Source organism: Grampus griseus (assembly GCF_964374135.1).
Source record: "Grampus griseus genome assembly, chromosome: 20".
Lineage (NCBI taxonomy): Eukaryota > Metazoa > Chordata > Mammalia > Artiodactyla > Delphinidae > Grampus > Grampus griseus.
The window spans coordinates 57,402,884-57,428,259 of NC_139014.1; the positions used below are offsets into that span (position 1 = coordinate 57,402,884).

Below are 25,376 nucleotides of genomic sequence, written 5' to 3' on the forward strand. Positions count from 1 at the left end.
GACACACTGACTTCACAGGACATCCAATGAGAAATGTTTTTCTAGGCTGAACACGTGTTTCCCCTTAGTCTCCCCCCAAAAAACATGTACATGTTAATTACTTTCATTTTACAATCACTGCTAAATAAACATTTTTAATATAGTAATGAGTCAATAAGGGAACCAAACCAGATTCAGGACTGAAATAATGCAGTTTTCCATGAAGATATCAAAGCCATATTTTTCACCTCAACCTACAAAGAAAAACAGGAAAGTATCAGTAATTCAAAAGAATATTAAACACTCTTACACATAATAAAACCAGTATCCAAATAGGCTAGAACATATCAGTGTGGAAAAAACCACAACCAGAATCAGCTCAGAAGATTAAGGGGTCATGCCCTGGTCAATGCCAACACTGAAGCAATGGCAATGCCAGGTCAGACTATACTTCACTCATCATTGCATCATTGCTTTTCACCTCCTTGTATTATCTAAGAGCAGCCCAACACCCTATTTTCACATCCAAGAAAACTTAGGTTTACCCATGAGAAAAAAAGACTTCTTTTTAGATAAGTTGCAACCATGGGCTTTCAATATTTGATCTTCTACTATTCACCTCAAGCAACTCTGCTGTACAAAAATGCAAACTTGAACAAGTTTTGTTTTGGAGGTGCTTTTTAAAAATTTTTGTAATACAGAGTAGAGTGGAGAAGCATTTACAGTTCAGAAAAACATTTCTTGTTTTAGTGAGTCCAAACACCATGCATGATAAAATCTCAGGGATGTCTGTGAAGGGATTTATAATCTAGTTCTAAAGCAAAATCTTTAGAAAAGATTTTCTCCTAAAATCCTTTATAAAGTAAACTCCAGTTCATTTAACATACAATTTGATTTACAATTCTGCTGCCAACAAAGATGAAAAGTATAGTCATAAAAAATTTTATACAAGAGTCTGCTAAAGAGTCCAAGACCCAGGGAGGCTAGGATTTGACAAAGGTCCATAGCAAAATAACAGCAATGCTGGAAAGAGAAACTGAGGTCTGATTACCAGATTTATATTTTTCCACTACCAGCTAAATACAAGGTTTAATTTCATTTTTCTCCAGGCCATGGGCAAGATAAAGGAAACAATGCAAAGCCTGGGTAATTCACAACATGGATGATCAATTTCTGAATGAGAAAGCTGCCTGCATTTTATTCTAAATGACACCTCGTAGTTTACTATCGCTGACATGCTATGCTAAAGTACTAGGATCACAAACAATGTCAACCTCTCTAGCTTTTCAGCATTGTATCTAAATAACAATTCCGGAGACACAGCATGCCTCCTTCAGCCATTTATAAATGTCAATAGCTTGATACTCCATAGTTAAAAACGTACAGCTATGGTCTGTGTTCTCCATTCAGCAACTGAATTCCACAAAGAGAGGGAAACTAGTAAAGTGCCTGTTTAGAGGCTTGAGCCTTTATCTCATCAACCTGTGCAGAAGTAAGTACACGTTACAAAAAGCAAACAGGCTAAGAGAACTTAAATAACCTTGTCTAAAAGCATGAAACTTGTGAGCAGAGCTCCAAGTGTGCTCCAGCCACAGAGGGCACACTTTCCTTGTTCTCTTCCTCAGTACGCTTTCCTCTGTCTGGAGCGCCTTCCCTACCACTTTCAGTCTGGAGAAAGTCTGTAGTTCTAAAACCTTGTTCAAACGTCACCTTCTCTGTTAAGTCGTCCCTAACTCCCTCAGTCATCCCCTCCTCTGACTCCCACAGCACTTTTTCCCACCACAGTACGCATCACACGCCAATTATTCATCTATTCACGTCCCCCACCTCCCGTCTCTCCCACCAGCCCCATTACGCAGAGCTCCTAAAGAACCAGGACTTCCTCTTACTGGCCTTTGCATCCATTACACTCAGAATGATGCCTGGGACACAGAAGGCGGCTCAATAAGCGACAGTTTAATTCAGTCAGTGAACGACCCTCCCTACTAAACCCTAAGCGCCTGGATTATACAAGCATCAGCACAGTTTATAAAGCCGACTTACCTCCAACATTTCACGTAGGTTAAGGACGTCCCTCAAGTATCTCTAAGCCCTCCGTCCTCCAACTTCTAACTCATGGCATTCTGCATGGCACTCTGCACAGGACCACCAATTCTTATACACGGTGTATCCTCAAAACGATAATAATAACAACAATAATAATACTACTGCTGATAATAATAATAATAACATCCAAACCCCACCAACTTCAGGAAAGACTGAGACGCCATCCTTCCGGGGAAACACAAGGCCGGATCCAGGGCTCAAACCAAAGCCTCAGGCAGAGGGTCCGCAGCCCGATTTGGGAACCCCCCAAAACTCTTACGCCCTAAACTCTCAGGAGGCCTGCCCAGGCCTGCAGAGGCTGACCTCAGCCCACCCGCCGCCGTTCAGTCCCAGAGGTACGGGCTTGGGGCTTTCCACACTGCTCCACCTCGCTACCCCGCCGGCTGCCGCGGCAGCCCGATCCGGACAACCAATCCCGCGACGGCCAGTGGACCACGTGGGCCGCAGCCCTGAGGCTCGGCTGGTGCGAGGAGCAGCCAATCGGAGGGCTAGGCGAACGCCGGGGTTGGGGTGGGGAGGGAGGACCGGAAGGCGCAGGCGTCTTTGCAGTCTCTTCTTGGCTTGGCGGGCTACATGCTCAAAGTTGAAAGCAAGACCCTGAGTAGTCCCCGCCCGCCCTCCAATTCCCTGATCTCCGACCTTGCGGAGACTGACATCCGGAGTGGTTTTGCTGGTGCCTCGTTTCACAACTGGGGAAGGGCATCTGAGGCGGGCCGTAGAGGGTGTGTGTGCCCTGGCTTTCCAGGAAGAACTATCGATTCAGTGTTCCGACAGTATCGTGCTTGCGCCGAATTCCCGCCTGAGGGCTAGGGGTTGGGGTGGACTTTGATGAATGTGTCCCTCTCTCCCCGACCAGGAGAAACTCATTGGCTTGTCAGGGGCTTGGACGCTTCCTGAATAAGCAAGAGGTGCCACTAAATATCAAAGAACTGCGAAAGAGAGCAAGAAAGGCTTCCTGGGAGAGGTGGCATTTGATCTGGGTTTTGAAAGATGCGTTGGATTTGGAGATTCTGGGAGAAAATAATTTAACTCCCGAATTAAATGAGAAAGCATAGGGGAGCTTACCAAATTTAGGTAAAGTTGAAACTGGTGTAGTGTTTTCCAAAATTCAGTGAGTTGGAAATACCAGGAGGAAACTTAACAACATAGATGTCCCCCAGCATCAAAACCAAACGACAAACTCCCGCAATCCAGACTTACAGAATCATTAAGCTTGAATCTGGAGTTGGAACCCAGGCGTGTATATTTTTAATAAGTACCCCAGGGGAGATTCTGATTCACACCAAAGTTTCAGGACCAGTGTTAACGTAAAGAAAGGGGGTGATAAGAGATTTGAAAGACAGGGCAAGACTTTGTTAAAGATAGTGGCTTGCTGGCTGTGTAGTTTAGACTACTCTGGAGAAAGTGGGAGATTTAAAGATTTCAGAGTCTGAGGAGATGGGTGATCACAGCTGAAAACTCAATATGCAACTGTGTTTTAAAAATAGATTGAAGGAAGGCAGAGTGAAAGAAGGGGAAGCTATTGCCAAGTGATTGCAATGGTCCAGGTAAGAGCTAGTAAGAAATGGAGAGGTGGCATATGAAGGACAGCAGGAGGAATGTGATGAGTGTCAGATAGGGATGGGGAGAAAGATATGAGGAAATAAATGGAGAAAAATGGAATGTCCTCTGTACCAGACCTATGAAGGACCTCCATTGTACTTTAAGGATAGACTTTAGGCAGTGAAGAGAATGGGCCTTTGCAAGTGCTGTTTCCTCTGCCTGGTTTTCCCCTTCCTTCTCCAACGTCCTTTCTCAACCTGGTGCATTCTTTTATTTATTTATTTTTTTTATTATTATTATTTTTTTCCCGGCACACGGGCCTCTCACTGCTGTGGCCTCTCCCGTTGCGGAGCACAGGCTCCGGACGCGCAGGCTCAGCGGCCATGGCTCACGGGCCCAGCCGCTCCGCGGCATGTGGGATCTTCCCGGACCGGGGCACGAACCCGTGTCCCCTGCATCGGCAGGTGGACTCTCAACCACTGCGCCACCAGGGAAGCCCTCCTTTTTTGTTTTTTTAAGGTAAGTTTTTTGCTTGTCTTTATGGAAATGAGGTTAGTCATTTTTTATGTTTTCTATTTATTTTATTTTTGGCTGCGTTGCCGTGCGCAACCTTTCTAGTTGTGACGAGTGGGGGCTACTCTTCGTTGCGGTGCGCGGGCTTCTCATTGCGGTGGCTTCTCTTGTTGTGGAGCACGGGCTCTAGGTGCGCAGGCACAAGCATAGTCACTGTCACTCCTTAGAACACCCCAAGCACAATGTTCATATGTTTCTAGCTCTCCAGAATGGCACTAGAGTGTAGTGATCATGTATATGGACTATAGTATTTGCAAGCACCATAAACTCTCTGTTCCTCAGTTTCCCCATCTGTGAAAAGGGAATAATGACAGTACCTACCTCACAGAGCTGTTACGAGAACTGAATGAGAACAATGCGATAACACCTGGTGTTATCACATATGTTGTATTGCAATGAGTTCTTTAATATATGTGTTCCCCCTCTAGATTGTGAACAGGACATGTGTCTTATTCTTCTTGCTAACAGTAGAGGCTGCATGGCAGAATGATAGTAAATGGGTTTTGGAATCAGATAGATAGGAGTCCAAATCCCAGCTCTGCTATGTACTAGGTGTGTAATCTTCAACTTTACTTCCCTGAACTCAGTTTCTTCATTTATAAGATAGTGAAAATAATGCATGTCTTATAAGTTGTTACGAGGACAATTTGAGATCATCAAAGTTGCAGATCTGGCCCAAAGAAGGCAGTCACTAAATGGTGCAAATGATGGGTGGCCCCAGGACATAGTACCATGTTCAGAACACAGTAAGTGCTTAGTAAGTGATTATCGAATGAAAAGCTGATGTTATATGCCAGGCACCATGCTAACCTTTTTATATACATCATCGCAATTCATTCTCACAAGAACCGTATGGAGAAGACACTATTATTATCTCCACTTTACAAAGAAGGAATGTGAGGTTTGGATTATCTTAACGAAGCTTTCTAAGCCAAAAAGTGCTAGAGCTAGGATTTCAAGGCCCTTGGTGCTTTAAAAAACAGCTGACTGAATGAGAGAATGAATGAAAGGAGACTTACCCAGAGTCAGGTGGTGGCGTGGTAGAACCAGCACTGTTACTCTTGGTCACCATGCTATCTAGTCTGCTATTCTAGCCGAATCATCTTGACAAATGAATTGAGAGTGAGATGGACGCTGGTATTTGGTAGTTTGTGTCTACTGACCAGGAAAACTGTGCTATACCTATCTCGGCTGATAAATTGAAATGCTCGGTGAATAAACACAAATAAATTGGGAGCTCTAGTTCTTCGCCAACTGTCAGCAGTGTGGCCAGATCATTTTCCCAAGACCTAGAAAAAAAACACTGTACAAGCTACTGATTTCAAGTTGCTTTGTATCATGAACATTTGCTTTGAGGTATCAGAGCCAGAATGTGAGCTCCTCGCTGGCCTGATAACGTACTATTCATAGCCAGAGGACTTAACTAAGGAACTCTGAAGAAGGAAGAGAAACCCTCTTTGCTCATCTTTCACAGTATCCTTCCTTCTCCTGATTTGGTCCCTAATAGTGCATTAAAGAATAAGAAGGAGAAAACAATACAGTTCCTAGTTCTTCTGCCCCAAAAATGTCCTTCCTGTTGATTGGGAAGGAAAAATGAGGTACTTAGGTAGATTTCGGATTTTGAAGACTCCAGAGCAATCCAGAATCCCAAACTTGAAAGTCAGTGGAAGGAGTAGGGGCATTTGTATTAAACAGACCTGGCTGTGCATGCCATCTCTTCCACTTAACTAGCCATGTAATCTCAGGTTCCGTATCATGTGCCACACTCCCAGCTTGGTCCCTTGTGCCCAAATGCATATGTCCAGTAAATGATGGTCCTTTTTATCTTTCTAAAAGTAAGTGATATCAGAAGGATTTCAGTGTGAGAGTGAAGCTGAGAATTAAGGTAGGTAGTAGAACTAAAAATGAGACTGGGGACTTCCCTGGCGGTCCAGTAGTTGAGACTCTGTGCTTCCACTGCAGGGGGCGCGGGTTCGATCCCTGGTTGGGGAACTAGGATCCCAAATGCCGCGTGGCATGGCCAAGAAATAATAATAATAAATTTTAAAATGAAATAAAAGTGAGACTGAATTTGGAAATGACATGAGTGAAAAAGGGTTAAAGTTGAAGCTGAGAGCAGACCTCTGCAGTTTACTATGTTGCTGTGCTGATTTATTCGTCATAGTATGTATTCTGCCTCCTATCCTGGAAATAACTTTTGAGCCAGACAGGTACAAAATGTCATGCCAACAAAGCAGAACTCCATAGGAAGAGTAACCTCAGTTAAAAAAAAAAAAAACCCGAGGGGGTATTCAGAAACCTATTTCAGAATGCCATTTCAGCATAAGCAAATTGGAGTAGGAACAAAGAGTTGTTTGATGGTTTGACTTATGCAGAGAGAAGTATGTTAGTTTCCTGTGCCTGCAGTAACAAATTGCCACAACCTTGGTTCTCTCACAGCCAGAAGTTTGACATACGAGGGCAGAAATCAAGGTGTCAGCATGGGCTGTGCTCCCCTCAGACGCTCCAGGGGAGAATCCATTTTGTGCCTCTTCCAGCTTCCTGTGCCTGCCGGCATTCCCTCACTTGCGGCCACATCATTCCGATCTCTGCCTCTGTGGTCACATTGCCCCCTCCTCTTTTGTAGGTATCAAATCTCTCTCTACCTCATTCTTTTTTTTTTTAAGATTTTTTTTGATGTGGACCACTTTTTCAAATCTTTATTGAATTTGTTACAATATTGCTTCTGTTTTATGTTTTTGGTTTTTTGGCCACAAGGCATGTGGGGTCTTAGCTCCCTGACCAGGGATCGAACCCACACCCCCTGCACTGGAAGGCGAAGTCTTAACCACTGGACCGCCAGGGAAGTCCCTCTACTGAATTCTTATGAGAACACTTGTGATTGGATTTAGGGCCCACATGGATAATCCAGAATAATTTCCTCATCTCAACATCCTTTCTTAATCACATCTGTAAAGACCCTTTGTCATAGGTTCATCATCATCATCATCATCAATAATTGCTGGCAATATTCACTTGTTCCAGTTTAACCAGCATCCCCAAAAGAGATAACTGTCTCTTACCTGTTTATTTTTTTCACTTAATTGTTTTTTTTAATTACGCAAACAATTGATGTTCATTGTAGACCATTTAGAAAATACAGAAAAGTTAAAGAAAAAAAGGATGGGAAAAGAAATTCAGTGAAAAATCATCTGTAATCCTCTCACCCAGGGGTAGCCAGACCTTCACCAAAGAGTATTTTTCTAGGCTGGGTCTTGTGTCCAACAAAGAGGAAAAGTAGGAAAAAGATAATAAAAGTGAATAGAATAGGACAAACGATTTGGAAGGTGATAGAATAGGTTAATATTGTTCATAATAGATATGTACAGGACAGCTTAATCTAAAATAAATGTAGAGCTTTGAAATGAAATTAACCATGACAGGAGATGCTTGTATGATATATAGAAATAACACTCAGCCCTTTAGAGGAGGGACGTTTTAGCTTTGGCCTCTCACTTGAAAACCTCTGAATTTCCCCACTAATACTTCATTCTCTCCCAGAGGTCAGACCCTGGCCTGCCAATCTGCCCTGTCATAGGCTTTTCTTGAGTCTTTATCAGCCTTCCTCAGGGGTCAATGTTATGAAGACTAGGGGAGTCTGGCAGAGTTCCTGCTCCTCCCAGGCTGATATCAAAGGGCAACAGGGGCTGTGACAGAAGGCAAACATTCAGACCAAAGCCAGATGTGGAACTGAAGCAACAAGAGGAAAAGCAAGAGCATCAGGTAAAAAAAAAAATGTTTTTTTAAATCTCATTCCTCTCAGTTTATGTCTGAGAGCATGAAGAGCTTAGTAAAATCATAGCTCAGGAGCAACTTGTAAAGGAGAATGAGTGAGAAATTTGGGGAAATGTGGAGCAGATGTTCATATGGAGCTAGACTCTCAGAAAACTTTGTATCTATCATGGTTGTCATCAGCAACCAAGTAACATCAATGAGCCTTGGGAGTCATGAGAGTATAGTTCTGCTAGTTCAAAAGCAATTAGATTTGTTTGTGAGTCCCAGCAGGTGGAAGTTATAGGGAGTCAAATTATAGCTGAAAATAAGGAAGCTATTTCTTTCTTTCTTTTTTTTTTTTTTGCGGTACACCGGCCTCTCACTGCTGTGGCCCCGCAATCCTGTTGCGGAGCACAGGCTCCGGACACGCAGGCCCAGCGGCCATGGCTCACGGGCCCAGCCGCTCTGCGGCATGTGGGATCTTCCCGGACCGGGGCACGAACCCGAGTTCCCTGCATCGGCAGGCGGACTCTCAACCACTGTGCCACCAGGGAAGCCCAAGACATTTGGACTGTTTTGAAACTTGGGTAGTATAACATTTGAAAAAACAATTTTAATCTGGAGCAAAATAACATTTGAAAAAAACAAGTTTAAGTTGGCAAATTGATGACACAATCGAGACAGCAGAAACCTGCTACAGTTTCCAAAACAAAGCCTGTCCGATGCAGAAAACGCACATTTGAAGCAAATTAAAGAATTTGGACATTTTTGAAAGCAGGGCCCAATATCTTGAAGTTACACCACAAAATTTTGAAAAAGTGCAAAGAACTTTTTTCTTTTTTTCTTTTTCTCCAAAAACGGATCTTTTTGGTTTCTTGTTTTTTTGGGTTTTTTTTCTTTTCTTGTTGAATCTGCCCCGAGAGCTTCTTGTTTTTTGGTTGTTGTTTTTTCCTTTCTTCTTTCTTGATCCTCTTTTTTGTTGTTGGTTTTGAATTCTTGTTGCCCCAGCCCCCCTTCCTGCTCCTCCCCTTTCTGACTCCCCGTCCCCCCTCGCTGGGAGTGGAGGTGCTGGGTGGGGAGGAGCGGGGAGGAGTGAAGACATTTAGGACAGGACCTCGGAGGGAAGGAGACAAGCCTGAACTGTTGGAAGGCCACTGGGGGTTCAGGAACAAAGGGAAGAATAGGATTGGGGGAGGACACAGAGAGGGCACTGCCCACCTAGGAGCTCCTGGCCAAAGTCAGGTGGAAGGAGTTGTCATAGAAGGTCCTAAGAGACAGGAGGCAGGAAGCTGTCTGTGGGGGGATGGAGAGGAGTGTCTCAGTGACCTGTTGGTTGACCTTCTGCCAGGAGGGAAGTTCCTAGCGGCATGAGGGAGGCGGGCAGAGGCACTAGGGACCAGCTGTGGAGGCCCAGGCCTGGATCTTATTTGCCCGAGTGCCCAGGCTGGTCAGAGATTGCAGGTGTCAAGAAAGAGGAGGGCCTGGAGGCCAGGGGTGACGCCAGCACAGGCACTGTGGCTGCATCGTGGAGGAGCTGCAGGGGCAGGGACCCTGGCCAGCCCTCTCAGACTCCCACCCTCTTCCAGAATTAGTTACCCCTCAAGGGGCCTTCTACACATGGGAGTGATCATGGGATCCTTTGGGGACATGGCAAGAGAAGGGTCCAGAGCTCAGGACTTAGGCCAGTTTGGGGGAGAGCTGCACCCTGGCTTTATTAGGCAGGCTGTTTCCCACCCTGCCGCCTCTGGCCACAGTAATTAAGCTGGGGGTTGCCATGGTAACTGGGGATGAGACCAAGCCCCCAGGGACCCTAGGGCCTGCCACCCCCTCACCCACAGAACAGGCTACCATGTGGAGCTGAGGCCCACGGCCTGAGTCGAAGGAAACGCCTGGACCCTCCCAGGATCTCTAGCTCCAGTGGCAGCCTTGAGAGCTCGCTCTTCCTAGGAGCAGGAAGGAGATTTGCTGTGTGTGTGGGGGAAGGGGTTCCCCTGGGTCCAGCAGATGCCCTGAGGAGGGCCAGCCCCCAGCCCTGCCTCTGCTAGGCTTCTTGGAAGGTCTGCCAGGCATGGGGAGAAGTGCTGTAGGGCACACCGGCAGGAGGTGGGGAGGGATCGTCTGCCAGGGTTAGCTGGGGAGGGAGGGAGGAGAATCCGTTCTTGCACCCCAGGGATGGGAGTGACATGTCCCCTGAGCTCTGGGCTGGAACTCAGCAGGCCTGGGAGCTGGGCGGTGCTGCTTCTGGTCTGACTGTGTCCTTGTCCCCCACCCCCCGGCCCACCGACCCGCCCCCTCCCCACGCAGATATCCGGGACTCCGGGAAGAAGCCGGTGATGCTGTTTCTGCATGGAGGCTCCTATGTGGAGGGCACCGGGAACATGTTGGATGGCTCTGTCCTGGCCACCTACGGCAACGTCATTGTATCCACACTCAACTACCGGCTTGGGGTGCCTGGTGAGGGTGGGCAGCCAACTCTAGGGGCTGGAGTCTGGGAGGAGGGCCTGCTGGCAGGGTTCCTCTAAACCCAGCAGAAGCAGAATGGCTTCTGGGTTGGACTGAGCTGCCCAGAAAGAGGGCAAGCGTGCTGTGACACCCCCAGGAAGCCCCCTTTCTTCCTCTACCCCCAGGTTTTCTCAGCACTGGGGACCAGGCTGCAAAAGGCAACTACGGGCTCATGGACCAGATCCAGGCCCTGCGCTGGCTCAGTGAGAACATTGCCCACTTTGGGGGCGACCCCGAGCACATCACCGTCTTCGGATCTGGGGCAGGGGCCTCCTGTGTCAACCTTCTGATCCTCTCCCACCATTCGGAAGGTACCAGCCACCTCCTCAGCCTGTCCCTCTTGTCCCCTTTCTCACACCCTCAACCCCAGCAGGTCCCCCTTCTCCTCCCTCAGGCTGATACAGCCCAGCCTAAAGCCTGCCTGTCCCATCAGGGCTGTTCCAGAAGGCCATCGCCCAGAGTGGCACTGCTATCTCTAGCTGGTCTGTCAACTACCAGCCTCTCAAGTACACGCGGCTGCTGGCGGCCAAGGTGGGCTGTGACCGGGAGGACAGCGCCAAGGCCGTGGAGTGTCTGTGCCGGAAGCCTTCTCGGGAGCTGGTGGACCAGGACGTACAGCCCGCCCGGTATGGGGGTGGGAGAGGGCCAGGTCCAGGCCTCCATTCTCCTTGCTGGTTCCAAGGAGGTTGAGGGTGAGAGGTGCCCACAGGCCACAAGCATTCCATTTAGCCAGGAGAGGGGGACTTCAAGGCCCTCCCGGGGCCCTGCCTTCTCCCAGAAGCCTTCCCTAGGCGGAGGTGCCTAATCAGAGCCAGTGTGCACGAGGCTCCATGAAGTGCTTGAGGGAGGACTTCCCGAGAGGTCAAGTACCCTGAAGGGCTCAGAAGGTTTTAACTAGGGGAGAGGAGTCTTCTGAGCAGAGGACTCAGCAGGCTGTGAGCTGAGAGGAGGCCGGTGAACAGGTGATGCGACCTTGACCCCTTCTCCCCAGCTACCATATCGCCTTTGGGCCCGTGGTGGACGGTGACATAGTCCCCGATGACCCTGAGATCCTCATGCAGCAGGGAGAATTCCTCAACTATGACATGCTCATCGGTGTCAACCAGGGAGTGGGCCTCAAGTTCGTGGAGGACTCGGCGGAGAGCGAGGACGGCATGTCCGCCAGCGCCTTCGACTTCACCATCTCCAACTTTGTGGACAACCTGTATGGCTACCCGGAGGGCAAGGATGTGCTGCGGGAGACCATCAAGTTTATGTATACAGACTGGGCCGACAGGGACAATGGCGAGATGTGGCACAAGACCCTGCTGGTGCCCTTTACTGGCCACCAGTGGGTGGCACCGGCTGTGGCCACCGCCAAGTTGCACGCTGACTACCAGTCCCCTGTCTACTTTTACACCTTCTACCACCACTGCCAGGCTGAGGGCCGGCCCGAGTGGGCAGATGCAGCGCACGGGGATGAGCTACCCTACGTCTTTGGTGTGCCCATGGTAGGTGCCACCGACCTCTTCCCCTGCAACTTCTCCAAGAATGATGTCATGCTCAGCACCGTGGTCATGACCTACTGGACCAATTTCGCCAAGACCGGGTGAGGGCCAGAGGGGCTGGGTTGGGCATCCCTGCAGGTCAGGGCACACACCGCCTCCATCCTCAGCCCCTTCTCTCCCTCTCCTTCACACGGCCATCATTCCTCCATCAAGGCACTCTTGCCTTCTCGACTCAGACACCTGCCGGACAGCTCTTCTGTGTGTGTTGAAGACTCAGAAGAGTTGGACAGAGAGGTCCCTGTCTTTTCTGGGGGGTGGGGTCACTTGGTGCCTTCGGCTCCGTGTCTGTCTCTCCTTCCCTCCCTTGCCCACCCAGCTCTCTCCTTCTCCTCCCAGAGCTCGGCCCGCTGTCTGAGTGCTCCCATCTGTGTATCTGAGTGTGTGTGAGGGTTTGTGTCTGTCTATTGCTGTCTCTGCCTCTCTCTCTTGAAATCTATTGATATCTCTGCTTGCTTTGATCTGGTTACTCTGTACTCGCTGGTTTCCCCCTGGCTGTCTCTCATGTCCTTTTGTGTCTCTGTTTCCATATGTCTCTATCTCATTCATTCTCAGACTCTGCCTCTGTCACTGGTGGTCTGTCTCTGCCCTCTCTGCCCCTCTGTCGTCATCTCAGACTGTCTCTGGCAGTCTGGCTCCATCCCTATTTGTCTGTCTGTCTGTCCGTCTCTGGCAGTTTCTCTGTCTCTTCGTATCCGTCTCTGTCTCTCTTCCCGTCTCCCCAGCTCTCTGTGGCCTCGCCTGCCACAGATGACAGACACACATTCCCTGCCACGGGGAAGAGAGGAGATCTTGCATCCCTGTGCTGCCTGGGAACTTGTCTTCCCCTGGGTCCAGGATGCATTTCTGAGTGGAAACATGTTCTTGCATGTGGATGTACGTTTTCCCATGCAGACAGCCCCTTTCTCTCCAGCACTTCCCTGCATCTTAGGGCCTCAGGCCCAGCACTTAACTTCTCACACAGCAGGTGTGAAAGGACTTCAAACTGACAGAAGCTGAGGGGGAGGGACAAACGCTGAGGAGATGAACAGAGCCTAAGCTCTTCCCTTCCTTCCCCTAGAGTTCGGGGGGTGGGGTGGGGTGGGGCCTGCGTGGCACCTGCCACCCACAGAGGCCGTGCATGTTTGACCAAAGCCCTCACCGCGGTCTGAGGGCAGCCCTTCTTCCCTCAGTCCTCAGACCGTCGCTCATCCGTGCCAAACTGCTGAGGTGGGTTTGAGGGGCGAAGACCCCCCAAAACTTGCCAAGGATTCCTCAGCCCTGGGCCAGGGCAGGTAGGATACAGGAGAGGGGGAGGTGGCAGCTAAAGGGGTCCCGCCTGCATCCTTCTTCTCGCCATGTCTCATCCCTCCCTCTCTGCCCCTGTTTTCCCTCCGCCCTTTGCCGTCCCCCTCTGAAGACATCCCTTCCTGGTCTCAAGCCAGCTTCTCCCCTCAGCTGCCCACCCCCTCCTTTGACCTGCCCCCTCTCCCCTGGGCCCCCGGGGCTGAAGGAAAGGAGCAGTGGAGGGGGGAGGGGAGGAGAGCAGGGGAGAAAGACTTCCCCGGACAGGTTGGGGGAGAGAACGGGGTCAGCTGTACTGAGGAACAGATGGAGGGGGCAGTGGGGGACAGCGCTTGGGCAGACACCAGCAGGAAGAATTTGATTTGAAAGGATGTGTGTAAGGTGACTGCCCAAAGAGAAACGGTTTGGGCCTCTGGGGAAAGGAACAATGTCGGGAAGCGTTTCAAGGGACACCAGCCGAGAAGGAGCCAATCCTCGTCTGCTGGCATTTTGTGGGTTCATTGGTGCCAAATTTGAATAGGGGGTGGAGTGCTGTCTTCCACTGACCCCCAAATCCCTGGTCTTGGCTCCCCAGAACTTTGCCTCCTGACTGTCCCTTCTGCCCCCACCTCCACCCATGGAAACTTAGTTCTTTTCCTACCCCTTCCCCTGCCTGGTCTAGCTCCTTTCCAAACAGCCCTGCCTTCTAAATGCTAGGGACCTGGGCCCTGAACCCTGTAGACAGATGCCCCCCAAACTGGGGCATGGGAGGGGGGCTGGGGGACCCCATGATTCAGCCATGGACTGCAATGCCCAGCCCCTGTCCCCAGAACAATTCCTTGACAATCCCCTGTCCCCACCCCAACCCTTCGCGGCTCTGTACACATTTTTAAACCTGGCAAAAGATGAAGAGAATATTGTAAATTGTCGGAGTCCAGCTCCAACGAGTCCAGGTAAACCTGAGGGATGGACGGCGTCAGCGAAGGAAACAAGACCTGACACCCTTTGTAGATGTCAGCACGTCAAGCACAAATTTATTTTTCAGAGCAAGTATTTATATATAGGCAGGTTTCATCATCATGTACAAAATCAAAACATCTCAACATGTTCTAACCTCAAAATATTTTTGTCAGTTTTCTGAAAATGTCCCCAGTTTCTAGATGTACTAACAAGATAATTCCCCAAGTTCTCATTAGTTGCAGGTTATTTTCTAATAGTTAAGCCAAGCTATTATGTAAGGTCTTTAATACAGAAGTGCAATCTTCATGTTCTTTCTGCATGGGCAAGTTTTTTTTTTTAACATCTTTATTGGGGTATAATTGCTTTACAGTGGTGTGTTAGTTTCTGCTTTATAACAAAGTGAATCAGTTATACATATACATATGTTCCCATATCTCTTCCCTCTTGCGTCTCCCTCCCTCCCACCCCTCCAGGCGGTCACAAAGCACCGAGCTGATCTCCCTGTGCTATGCGGCTGCTTCCCACTAGCCATCTACCTTACGTTTGGTAGTGTATATATGTCCGTTATATATATGTCCGTATATATGTCTCGCTTTGTCACAGCTCACCCTTCCCTCTCCCCATATCCTCAAGTCCGTTCTCCAGCAGGTCTGTGTCTTTATTCCTCTCTTACCCCTAGGTTATTCATGACACTTTTTTTTCTTAAATGCTGGGCAAGTTTTTTGAATAGTGCCTTAAAAATATTTACAATATATCCTACAGTTCCTGTGTACCTGACTCCACTAGTAGCACTTACAATACCTCCTACGCTCCTGTTTATCACCTGGCAATTGTTGCCAGAGTATTAACCTTTCTTTATAGTGGACCCATATGAAAGCAAAATCATCAACAGCCCCTTCGTAGGGCCACTGTTGTTCAATTGGGGGTGTTTTCCATAGGAACATCCCTATATTTCCATTTGTGTATTGCGTTCGCAGTTTCCTGGGGCTGAAATAGGTACTTTCCATTTTGTAATAACAATAGTGGGGGGGGGGTAGTAGTTTTTCTCATTTTCCTAACCCTGGGCGCAAATCTCCCTTGTGCTGTTTCCATAGATAAGCTTAACACAACCAAACAAATCAATAGAGATGTAGTCCACCGTCCTGGCACAGTGCTGCTTTGCAGTCCTGCCTTTGATTGCATCATGACTTTGTCACGGCGCAGGAACTCCAGGATGGAATATTGTAAATATAAAAGTTTAACTGTTGGTTTTGCCTGCTGTTATGTTGGGAGGTAGGGGTGGGGCTCTGAAGAGACAAACCCTGGAGAAGTGACTCTGCCAGTGAGGGAGGAGGAGGGGGTCCGAGCCCACAGCCCTTTCCAGTGAACAGCTCTGAGGTCAGAGAGAAAGGGGGAGTGAGTGCTGGGGTGAGGTGGTCATTGGTAATGGGGTTGTTCAGGGAGTTAAGATCAGGACCAGTGTTTGTGCAGAGGTCAGAGCCTGGTGTAGAGGACCAGGCAGGGGCTGATGGGGACAGACACCAAACAGGCCAGAGGGCCTATGGGCTGTTGCAGGTGGCTGGCTACAGGAGAGACATGCAAGGTGAAGGGTTTGGCCTCTGCTAAGCCCTGGCCCAGGCTGGAGGGTCAAACACAGGCCCAGGACTCTCCCTCTTGGCACACTGTGAGGGAGAGCCCCACATCGTTGTGACCCGCTTACCCCCAGGAGCCTCTGGGACAGGAAGGCGGCCGGTAGTACTGTGGGCACAGTAGGTTGGGGCCCTAGGGACCCCCATGGCCACGGCCACTCAGTCACTGTGTCCTCCCCCACCTAGCTCTGGCGCAGACTCCATGGCTTCTTACACCAAGTGTTTCGTGTTATTTGTGAGAAAGGTAAGTGGAGGATGGGGAGGTTGGGGAATAGGAAAGGCAGAAACCAGGTGTTCTAGCCCTGACCTTAAGTGGACCCCTTCCCCTCCCGCTCTCCCTGCTCAGACACCATAACTATGCAGCTTTTCTTCCTGCAACCTGCCTCTCCATTCCTGGAGGAGCCAGGCTCCCCACCAGCCTCTCACCTGTCCCCGATCCACAGAAGCTTCTAAGTTATGCTCACCTGGGAAGCAGACCCAGCCCCCGAAGCAGAGCGCCCCTGCAGTCTGCCTTCGGTGCACCATGGACCCTGTGAAAATGATCGTGTCCCCCCCACCCACTCGCCGCTATCGCCGTCGAGACTCTTCAGCACGCCGCGCCCACTGCCCCATAGCCTGGGCCCCTGACAACTGACAGCGATGACGAGAAGCCCCCACGTCAGCACACAACAATCTGCCCCCACAACTGGAATTGCCCCAAGGACTGGGAAGGTTTTCAGTCCACCCAGGGGTTCTGGACTCTCTGGGCCCAGGATGCTGTGGAGCCACCTACCCAGACCATCTGCTTCCAGCAAACTGTAGAGGGAAGGCCGCTCAAAAGAGAGGCAGTCAGAGCTGGGCCTACAGGCCTACGCGTACCCTGTGAACCCCCGCCCTACAGCCCTCAGGCCCTGAGCCACAAGAACGGTTGGGGGGTGCCCCAAGCAGAACAGGAGCAGTGCTCGCCAGCCCAGCCACCCATCCTGGGCCCAGCCCACGTCGCAGACATCCCCCAGCGCCACTCCCCAGGGCGCATAGCCTATAATGCCAGAGACGTGAGGCGGCAGCTGTGGGAGCTGACCAGGGAGGTGGAGGTCCTCTCCCACTGTTACCCCCTGGTCTCTGGATCCAGCATGGCTGAGGGGACGGGAAAGGCCTAGGTATACCGTTCCCTGACAGAGAGGTGACTGGGAGAAGAATAAAAAGAAGAGAGGAGGTGGTTTGTGGTGGTTTGGGGGGTGCCAGGGCCCACACAACCACAGGGAATTCCCAGGATGTCCAGTGATTAGGACTACACGCTTTCATTGCTGACAGCCCCAGTTCAATCCCTGGTCGGGGAACTAAGATCTTGCAAACCACACTGCATGGCCAAAAAGAAAAAAAAAGAGAGAAAGAAAGAGAAACAGCTAGCGGGCATTTTCCGTCAAGACTCCAAACACACAGCAGGTGCTCAATATAGACCCACTTAATGGAATCAGCTTAAAATGATCGATAACGTTAGTCAAATGAAAATGAACAGAGAAGCAGGGTGATTCATAAAAGGCCTATCTGCTCACATTCCAGGAACCCATCTGGTATGGAAGGTGAGGTCTATATTCCTCTATATCTGTTGAGATGTTCATTGTGCAAACAAAATGACTTGAGGTTCACCAGGTACCACTTTCACAGACCCCAGCAATGAACCCCAGCAATGATCCCAGGACTGCCTCCACAAGAACTCAGGCCTTGCCCGAGACCCAGGCCTCCCCAAGAACCCAGGCCTTGCTCAAGATCCAGGCCTCCACAAGCTTCCAGGCCTTACCCAAGACCCTTACCTCTGCAAGAATCCAAGCCTTTCCCATGACTCTGACTTTCAGAAGAATCCAGTCATTACCCAAGATTCTAGCACCCAGAAGAGCTTAGGTTCTACTCGAGATAGACGTTTCTTTAAACGTCCATATCTCATCCAGCCCTCTGGTCTCCACAAGAACACACCATTTCTCCAAACTTCTGACATTCAGAGGAGCTCAGGCTTTATGCACGATTCTGGAGTCTATAGGAATCTAGAAAGAAAGCAAGAGACTGTATTCTATAAAAGTCAAGAGCTCTCCCTAAAAACTGGCTTCCATAATAGCCCACACCCTTCTCAAGATTCTGGATATGACAAGAGTACAGGTAATGCCCAAGATGCAGGAGTCTCTAGGAGTCCAGACTTTACCCAAGATTCTGGGCCAGAGAAGCGTCCACACCTTGCCTAAGACTCTGGAGTCATCAAGAGCTCAGGCCCTTGCCAGGAATCTGAAGAGCCCAGGCCTTGTGGAAACCCCTCGCCTCCATAAGGGCTCAAGCCTTACCCGAGACTCAGGAGACTACAAGAATCCAGGTCTTACCCAAGATTCTGGAGTCTGCAGGAGCCAAGGCCTTACTCAAGATTCTGACCTCCGTAAGTATCCAGGCTTTACCCAAGCCACTGAAGTCAAAAGGAGATGTGGCCTTACCCAAGATGCTGGAAATTACAGGAGCTCAGAACATACCCATGACCCTAACTTCCACAAGTACTCGGGAATTAATCGCGATGCTGGCCCCCATAAGGGTCCAGCTCTTACTCAAGACTCTGGCTTATCCAAGAGATCAGGCCTCCATAACAACTCATGCCTTATCCCAAACCCTGGCCTCCACAAGAACCATCTGGAACTGACTCTGTCCAAGTTTTGGGCCCACATCAGACCCGAAAGTCATTTATATCTGAGGCAGTTCCTCGAAAGGAGGATGCTGGGCAGCACATACCATGGACTTCTGTCCCACCCAGTCAGAACTCCTGCTCTCCCAGGGCTCAGGTGGCCTACAATGACCTGCAAACCTTCTCAGAGGTACCTGTACTAATTGAGCTGCAATCACCCTCCCGGCGAGCAGGCAGCCAAGACTGGGTGTACTTCAGTTCCTCCAGCCTGCCAGAACTATCGCCAGATGTCTACGCCTCCCAAAACCAGCTGGAAGCCCTACTGTCCTGGGTCAGGCACCCGGCTAGGACATGTGGTCTTTGACGCCCGCCAGAGACAGTTCAGAGCAGGCAGGGACAAGTGCGAAGCTCTGTCTCCCAGGCGCCTTCACCGAGAGACATCCAACAACTCACCAGAGACCATCAAGGAGTGGGGATATCAGTGTGTGATGAGCAACTTAGAAAAAGAGGGACAGATATGCATGAGGAGTAAAGAGACAAGAGAAGTGTTCTGTGGGTGGTTGAGGACATCCACCCCAGCCCAATTCCACAGGACCTGATGAGGACCTAAAGTATCCCCGCTTTCCCTCCATCGCTGTCTAGCTAAATCCGTTATCCCCAAGGCCCTAGAGCTGCACTGTCAATTACAGTAGCCACTAGCCAAATGCCTGTTGGAATGTAAATTAGTTAAAATTAAGGAAAATTAATTCTGTTAAAAATTAAGTTAAAATGTTAAAAATTCTCTTCCTCAGGGAACAGAATTTCCCTGGCATCCAATTCTGTTCCCTGGTGGTCCAGTTGTTGGGACTTGGCGCTTTGCCTGCTGTGGCTGGGGTTCAATCCCTGGTCGGGGAACTCAGACCCCGCAAGCTTCATGGCTTGGCCAAAAAAAAAAAAAAATTCTGTTCCTCAGTGCCATGACCTTCTAAGGGCTCAGTAGGCACATGGAGCTAGTGGCTACTGCATTGGATGGCACAAATTTAGAACATATGCATCATCATGGAAAATGCTATTGCAGAGCAGTGCTTTAGAGTTTAGAGCAATTTTCCTTTCCCTGTCACCCACCCCCAGCATCTTAAAGCTCCCCCAGAGCCTAGAGAACTTAGCTCTTTTTAGGGTGGTTCAGAAGCCACCCTCTGGGGAGGAGGTAAGATGTGGGGCTGGACACCTAATGCCTGATTTCCCCAGACTGTGAGAAAGAGCCCAGGCTTCAGCTTTCCTCATCTGGTCTCTTGGGTCACGACCAGGTGTATGGAAACTTGCCTCCCCCATTCTGGGCTGTGTTTGGGGCTCTTGGTTACTGAGGGAGAAGACCTCTCTTTGTCAGTGACTAGGAAACCTTGTGTTCTAGGCTCCCCAAATTGAGCGCTGGATTCTGAGGGTCTCCTCCTTCATAGGCCTCTAAATTTTTCGAGGTGTCTCCACTTAATTTTCTTGCCCATGGACTTAGGCCTAGTTCACTGGGGGACAGACCCCTGGGACAAAGGAATGTAAGAATTCCTGGGCTGCCGGCCCGAAGCCTGGCTGCGCAACTCCCCCCCCCCCCGGCCCACGGACGGAGCCTCCCCAGCTGTGCTCACAGCCAGCCCAACCGCAGCCCGCACCCCTTCATGGGACACTTGAACTACTCCCGGGATCCCCACAAGGTGCGGCGCCGGGCAGCCGAATGGGCCGAGATGCTGCCCGTGCGTCGCCCTCTGGCCACGTCCGCCTCCCTCACGGTGCTGGCCGAGGCCTCGTACAAGCGGGCCCTGGCTCCCAACTCAGCGCTGCTCCTCCGCCCCTCCCAGCCCCTGCCCGACGTCCAGGCTACCGAGCACCCTCCACCTCCGCCCACCTTCATGCCACTCAGCCGGAACCCGGGGGGCAATGCCAACTACCAGGTGTATGACAGCCTGGAGCGGAAGCGGCAACCGCAGGAGAGCCAAGCGCGGGCCAACCCGCTGCTACCTTCCACCTCGGCCTCCAGGCCCTCTCTGCACAGTAGCCAGACTGGGAAAATGAACTGACCGGGCGGCAAATGGGGGCGGGCGCGGGGTGGGGGCAGGGCATGGAGAGATTAATAAAGAGCGCCAGAGTCCAGGAAACATTGGTGGTCTGTGGCTTGGAAGCGCCACTCCTTCTGCCAGCCTGGGCCCCTGCCCTTGGCTTCCTGCAATAAGAAGCCAGTGTCCCCTTCTTGGCCTGAGGGTCCCCTTGGTTTAGTGGCCACAGTTCTGCCAGCAGGCCCCTCCTGGTCCTATACCATGCAATAAGTACATCTGCAGCTGCAGACTCCAAACCCCTGGTCTCTGGGCACCTCCTCTGTGTCTCAGCTCTCCCTGTCCACAGAGAGCCTCATACAAGAAGCTGCTTCCAAACTGGGAGGTTCCACATCTGGGCAGGTCCAGCTCCAGGCCCAGTGAAGGGCATGAAGAAGGCTGAGGCTCTGGACTCCAGCCAGGCCTTCAGCAGGCCTCTGAGGCCAAGGTCTTCCTAGTCTCAAGAGGGGCCAAGAGACGAAATGTGTCATTTGAACAAGTGAGTCAGCGGGCGGTGAGCAAATGAATGACCACTCGAGGGGAGGTGTGCCGGCCACCGGGCCCTGTTTGACTGTCCAGGCTCAGCTTACCTGACCCTGGTTACCAGGGAATGCCACTCTGGGCCCTCCTTTTCGTCCCCCTCCCTCACTGTGACCTCACCACCTGCCCCATTATGACCCAGTCTGGCTCCCAGTGACTATGTGGAGGCCAGGGTACCCAGGCAGTCCTTGGACCCCCGGCCATGGGTGAGCGAGCCCTCTACCGAGCCGAGCCGTTCACTGGCCCCATCCCCAGGAAATGCCAGGAGCAAGGATACTCAATTCTTCTGATCCCGGTCAGCTTCATCTTGCTCAACGTGGGGATCAACGTGGTGACTATGGTCAGGGCAGGATCTGTGCAGCGCGGTTGGGGGAGCCCTGGGGTCTTGAAGGGGCTGAGGTGGGAGGGCTGCTGGGGTGTGGCCGGACAAGTGTTGGATTTCAGGGCTAACCCTGCTCCCGGTCTCCCCCCTCCCCTGCTTCCCTCAGCTCTGGAGGCATCTGAAGAGTTACTTGCGGGTACTTTTCAATCGTATTTTCCCCAAAGGTGAGTGGGCGCCAGCGTGGGCTCAGGGGATGTGGGCCTGTCCCCTTTCTTCTATCCCTGCCTTGATTCTCAGCCCCTCAGGAAGCCAGGCCCTGACCCATCTCGCCTTTCCCCGCAGACAAGCAAGCCAGCTGTGTAGGCAGCCATCGCATGTGCATGCGCTGCTCCGTGGATCCCAAGAACCTGTGCTCAAGAGTTTCTTCCCGCTTCCGCCATCGCCCAAGCTTCCTGCTCGGGCACCCAAACCACCACCCAAACTCCTGGATACCAGACACAAATGACGAGAATGCTTCTAAGTGCTGCTGGATGCCGCCTCAGTGTGGATGGGCTGGGGCTTCCACGGAGGCTCCATGGGGACTGTGGATGGAGCGGGTAGTGGGAGCTGGGGAGGCCCCTCCGGTCACAGCCTTAAAGTCCCAAGCCACCTTGTACTCCAGGCAGGAGACATCTTCCAAGCTCCGAAGGATGAGCAAGGTGGACGTGGTTCCACTCCGCCTGCCCCAAGACAGCAAGACTAAGACACCAGACTCTGACCCAGCCCAGGTCCCAGCCCGGGCCCAGACCCGCTCCCCAGTTCAGCCCCCTGCGCATGCTCCTGCCAAGGCCCAGGCCACCTCCTCAGCCCACCCCCCTGGGCACACCCGCCCCCCACCCTGGCTGAGACCTGCTCCCGAGGCCACGCCCATGAGCACACTTCCGCCCAGACCCAGGCCTTCTCCCTAGTGCACCCCACTGGGAACACTCCTGCCAAAGCCCAGACCTTCTCCTCCACCCACCCCTCTGAGCACGCCCCACCTCAGGCCCAGACTTGCTCCACATTCCACTCCCTTGAGCACACCACCCCCCAGGCCCAGACCCCCTCCCCAGCCCTCACCCCTGAGCACAGCCCTGCCCAGGTCCATGGCCCTGAGCATACCTCAGCCCATACCCCAGCCCAGGCCCAAGACCAGGATACCTCACATGCCTCAGCCCAGTCCCTGGGCCAAACTTCTGTCTGCACCCTGACCCATGCTCATCTGACCTATATCCATGCCAACACTCTGGTCCTTCTCCCAACTTCTGCCCCTGCTACTACTCCTGCCCTAGCCCCTACACCAGCCCCTGTCCCGATCTTTGCCACAACCTCTGTCCCAGGGCTGGGCATGGCCCTGACAAACACTCAAGTCCCGTCCACCACCCCTACGCCCATCCTAGGTTCTATTCCCTCTACCTTGTCTGCCTTTAGCCAAGGCCTCTCCTCCGGCCATGTGGTCTACCATGACCGCAGGGTAAAGCAGAACTTATTCCATGTGTGTCTGCCTCAGAACTCTGGGTATTCCAGAAAGAACTTGCTGCTGGATGCCGCCTCAGTGTGGATGGGTTGGTATCCCCTCCAGGCCCCAAGAGGGTCATGGTCTGGTGAGCTCTGGTACAGCAGAGCAAACACTGAAGCAATGTAGTAGGGACAGTGCCAAGCCCTCCACAGGATCCATACTGGGTTACCTGGAGTTGGGGAATATGGAAGGAAAGACCTCAAATGATGCCAAAGACAAATTTGTACAGTCCAAGACCTTCCCTTACTGCAGCTTCCATCCTTGCAGGTCTCAGAAGAGAAACACAGACCCCCAGACTCCAGTCTACCCCACATTCCTGGTGTACTCCAAGGATGCTGCACCTTCTCAACCTTGCTTTCATTCTCCAACCAGTGCCCAGAGCTCACCATGCACCATGCCTCCACCATGCACTCTTTCTCTGCCTCTTGTTTCTCCCAGATCCTTTGTCCTTCAACACAGCAACCACCAGAAGCCCTCCACCTTAATACAACCCCCCACCTTTCCCCCAACCTCCAAGTCTCCTCAGTCTGTCCTCTCTTCCCAGGGCCCCATCCCTCCCCAGTTATCCACTACTTCCCAAACCCCAAACCAGCCCCAATCCCCTGAACTTCATGAGAGTCTAGGCCTCAACCAAGGCTCTGTCCTCCAAAGGACCCCAGGCCCTTCAAAAGACTGTAGAGTTTTCAGAAACCCAGGCCTTACCCCAAATCCAAGCCTCCACAAGGACCCAGGCCTTATCCAAGACCCAGGCCTCCATAAGAACCCAGGCCTTACCCGAGACCCAGGTCTCCCCAAGAACCCAGGCCTTGCTCAAGATCCAGGCCTCCACAAGCTTCCAGGCCTTACCCAAGACCCTTACCTCTGCAAGAATCCAAGCCTTTCCCACGACTCTGACTTTCAGAAGAATCCAGTCATTACCCAAGATTCTGGCTCCCAGAAGAGCTTAGGTTCTACTCGAGATAGACGTTTCTTTATACACCCATATCTCACCCAAACCTCTGGTCTCCACAAGAACACACCATTTCTCCAAACTTCTGACATTCAGAGGAGCTCAGGCTTTATGCATTATTCTGAAGTCTATAGGAATCTGGAACGAAAGCAAGAGACTGTACTGTATAAAAGTCAAGAGCTCTCCCAAAAAACTGGCTTCCATAATAGCCCACACCCTTCTCAAGATTCTGGATGTGACAAGAGTACAGGTAATGCCCAAGATGCAGGAGTCTCTAGGAGTCCAGACTTTACCCAAGATTCTGGGCCAGAGAAGCGTCCATACCTTGCCCAAGACTCTGGAGCCAACAAGAGCTCAGGCCTTTGCCAGGAATCTGAAGAGCCCAGGCCTTGTGCAAACTCCTCGCCTCCATAAGGGCTCAAGCCTTACCCGAGACTCAGGAGACTACAAGAATCCAGGTCTTACCCAAGATTCTGGAGTCTGCAGGAGCCAAGGCCTTACTCAAGATTCTGACCTCCGTAAGTATCCAGGCTTTACCCAAGCCACTGAAGTCAAAAGGAGATGTGGCCTTACCCAAGATGCTGGAAATTACAGGAGCTCAGAACATACCCATGACCCTAACTTCCACAAGTACTCGGGAATTAATCGCGATGCTGGCCCCCATAAGGGTCCAGCTCTTACTCAAGACTCTGGCTTATTCAAGAGATCAGGCCTCCATAACAACTCATGCCTTATCCCAAACCCTGGCCTCCACAAGAACCATCTGGAACTGACTCTGTCCAAGTTTTGGGCCCACATCAGACCCGAAAGTCATTTATATCTGAGGCAGTTCCTCGAAAGGAGGATGCTGGGCAGCACATACCATGGACTTCTGTCCCACCCAGTCAGAACTCCTGCTCTCCCAGGGCTCAGGTGGCCTACAATGACCTGCAAATCTTCTCAGAAGTACCTGTACTGATTGAGCTCCAATCACCCTCCCGGCGAGCAGGCAGCCAAGACTGGGTGTACTTCAGTTCCTCCAGCCTGCCAGAACTATCGCCAGATGTCTACGCCTCCCAAAACCAGCTGGAAGCCCTACTGTCCTGGGTCAGGCACCCGGCTAGGACATGTGGTCTTTGACGCCCGCCAGAGACAGTTCAGAGCAGGCAGGGACAAGTGCGAAGCTCTGTCTCCCAGGCGCCTTCACCGAGAGACATCCAACAACTCACCAGAGACCATCAAGGAGTGGGGATATCAGTGTGTGATGAGGAACTTAGAAAAAGAGGGACAGATATGCATGAGGAGTAAAGAGACAAGAGAAGTGTTCTGTGGGTGGTTGAGGACATCCACCCCAGCCCAATTCCACAGGACCTGATGAGGACCTAAAGTATCCCCGCTTTCCCTCCATCGCTGTCTAGCTAAATCCGTTATCCCCAAGGCCCTAGAGCTGCACTGTCAATTACAGTAGCCACTAGCCAAATGCCTGTTGGAATGTAAATTA

At 51.3% G+C, this 25,376-nt stretch overlaps 2 protein-coding genes, 1 long non-coding RNA gene and 1 pseudogene across 5 annotated transcripts; 3 read left to right on the forward strand and 1 right to left on the reverse strand.

Annotated features, from left to right (window-relative positions):
- Positions 1 to 2: 2 nt before the first annotated feature.
- LOC309837708 lies at positions 3 to 2,484 on the reverse strand. 2 transcript variants are annotated; one of them, XR_014298290.1, is made up of 3 exons: positions 2,389 to 2,484; positions 2,023 to 2,150; positions 3 to 233 (listed from the first exon to the last, which is right to left on the reverse strand). It is a non-coding gene; the product is annotated as an uncharacterized lncRNA (long non-coding RNA). The 2 variants fall into 2 exon arrangements; XR_014298291.1 differs by having other exon boundaries at positions 2,345 to 2,484.
- Positions 2,485 to 10,136: 7,652 nt separating this feature from the next.
- Positions 10,137 to 12,047, forward strand: LOC309838418 (neuroligin-2-like; the record flags this gene model as incomplete). Its single annotated transcript, XM_082679476.1, has 4 exons — positions 10,137 to 10,407; positions 10,581 to 10,766; positions 10,889 to 11,081; positions 11,447 to 12,047. 4 exons carry the CDS (start codon positions 10,137 to 10,139, stop codon positions 12,045 to 12,047), a joined length of 1,251 nt encoding a protein of 416 aa, XP_082535602.1.
- An 810-nt stretch (positions 12,048 to 12,857) lies between these two features.
- On the forward strand, positions 12,858 to 19,908 carry LOC309838419 (spermatid maturation protein 1-like; annotated as a pseudogene). Its single transcript has 3 exons — positions 12,858 to 12,875; positions 16,037 to 16,094; positions 16,294 to 19,908. The product of its transcript is annotated as a spermatid maturation protein 1-like (transcript).
- On the forward strand, positions 18,776 to 24,854 carry LOC309838420 (uncharacterized protein; the record flags this gene model as incomplete). Its single annotated transcript, XM_082679477.1, is given in 7 exon segments — positions 18,776 to 18,957; positions 20,110 to 20,265; positions 21,231 to 21,294; positions 21,577 to 21,634; positions 22,238 to 23,006; positions 23,008 to 24,270; positions 24,272 to 24,854. Coding segments are annotated over 7 exon segments (3,075 nt in total).
- Positions 24,855 to 25,376: the final 522 nt, after the last annotated feature.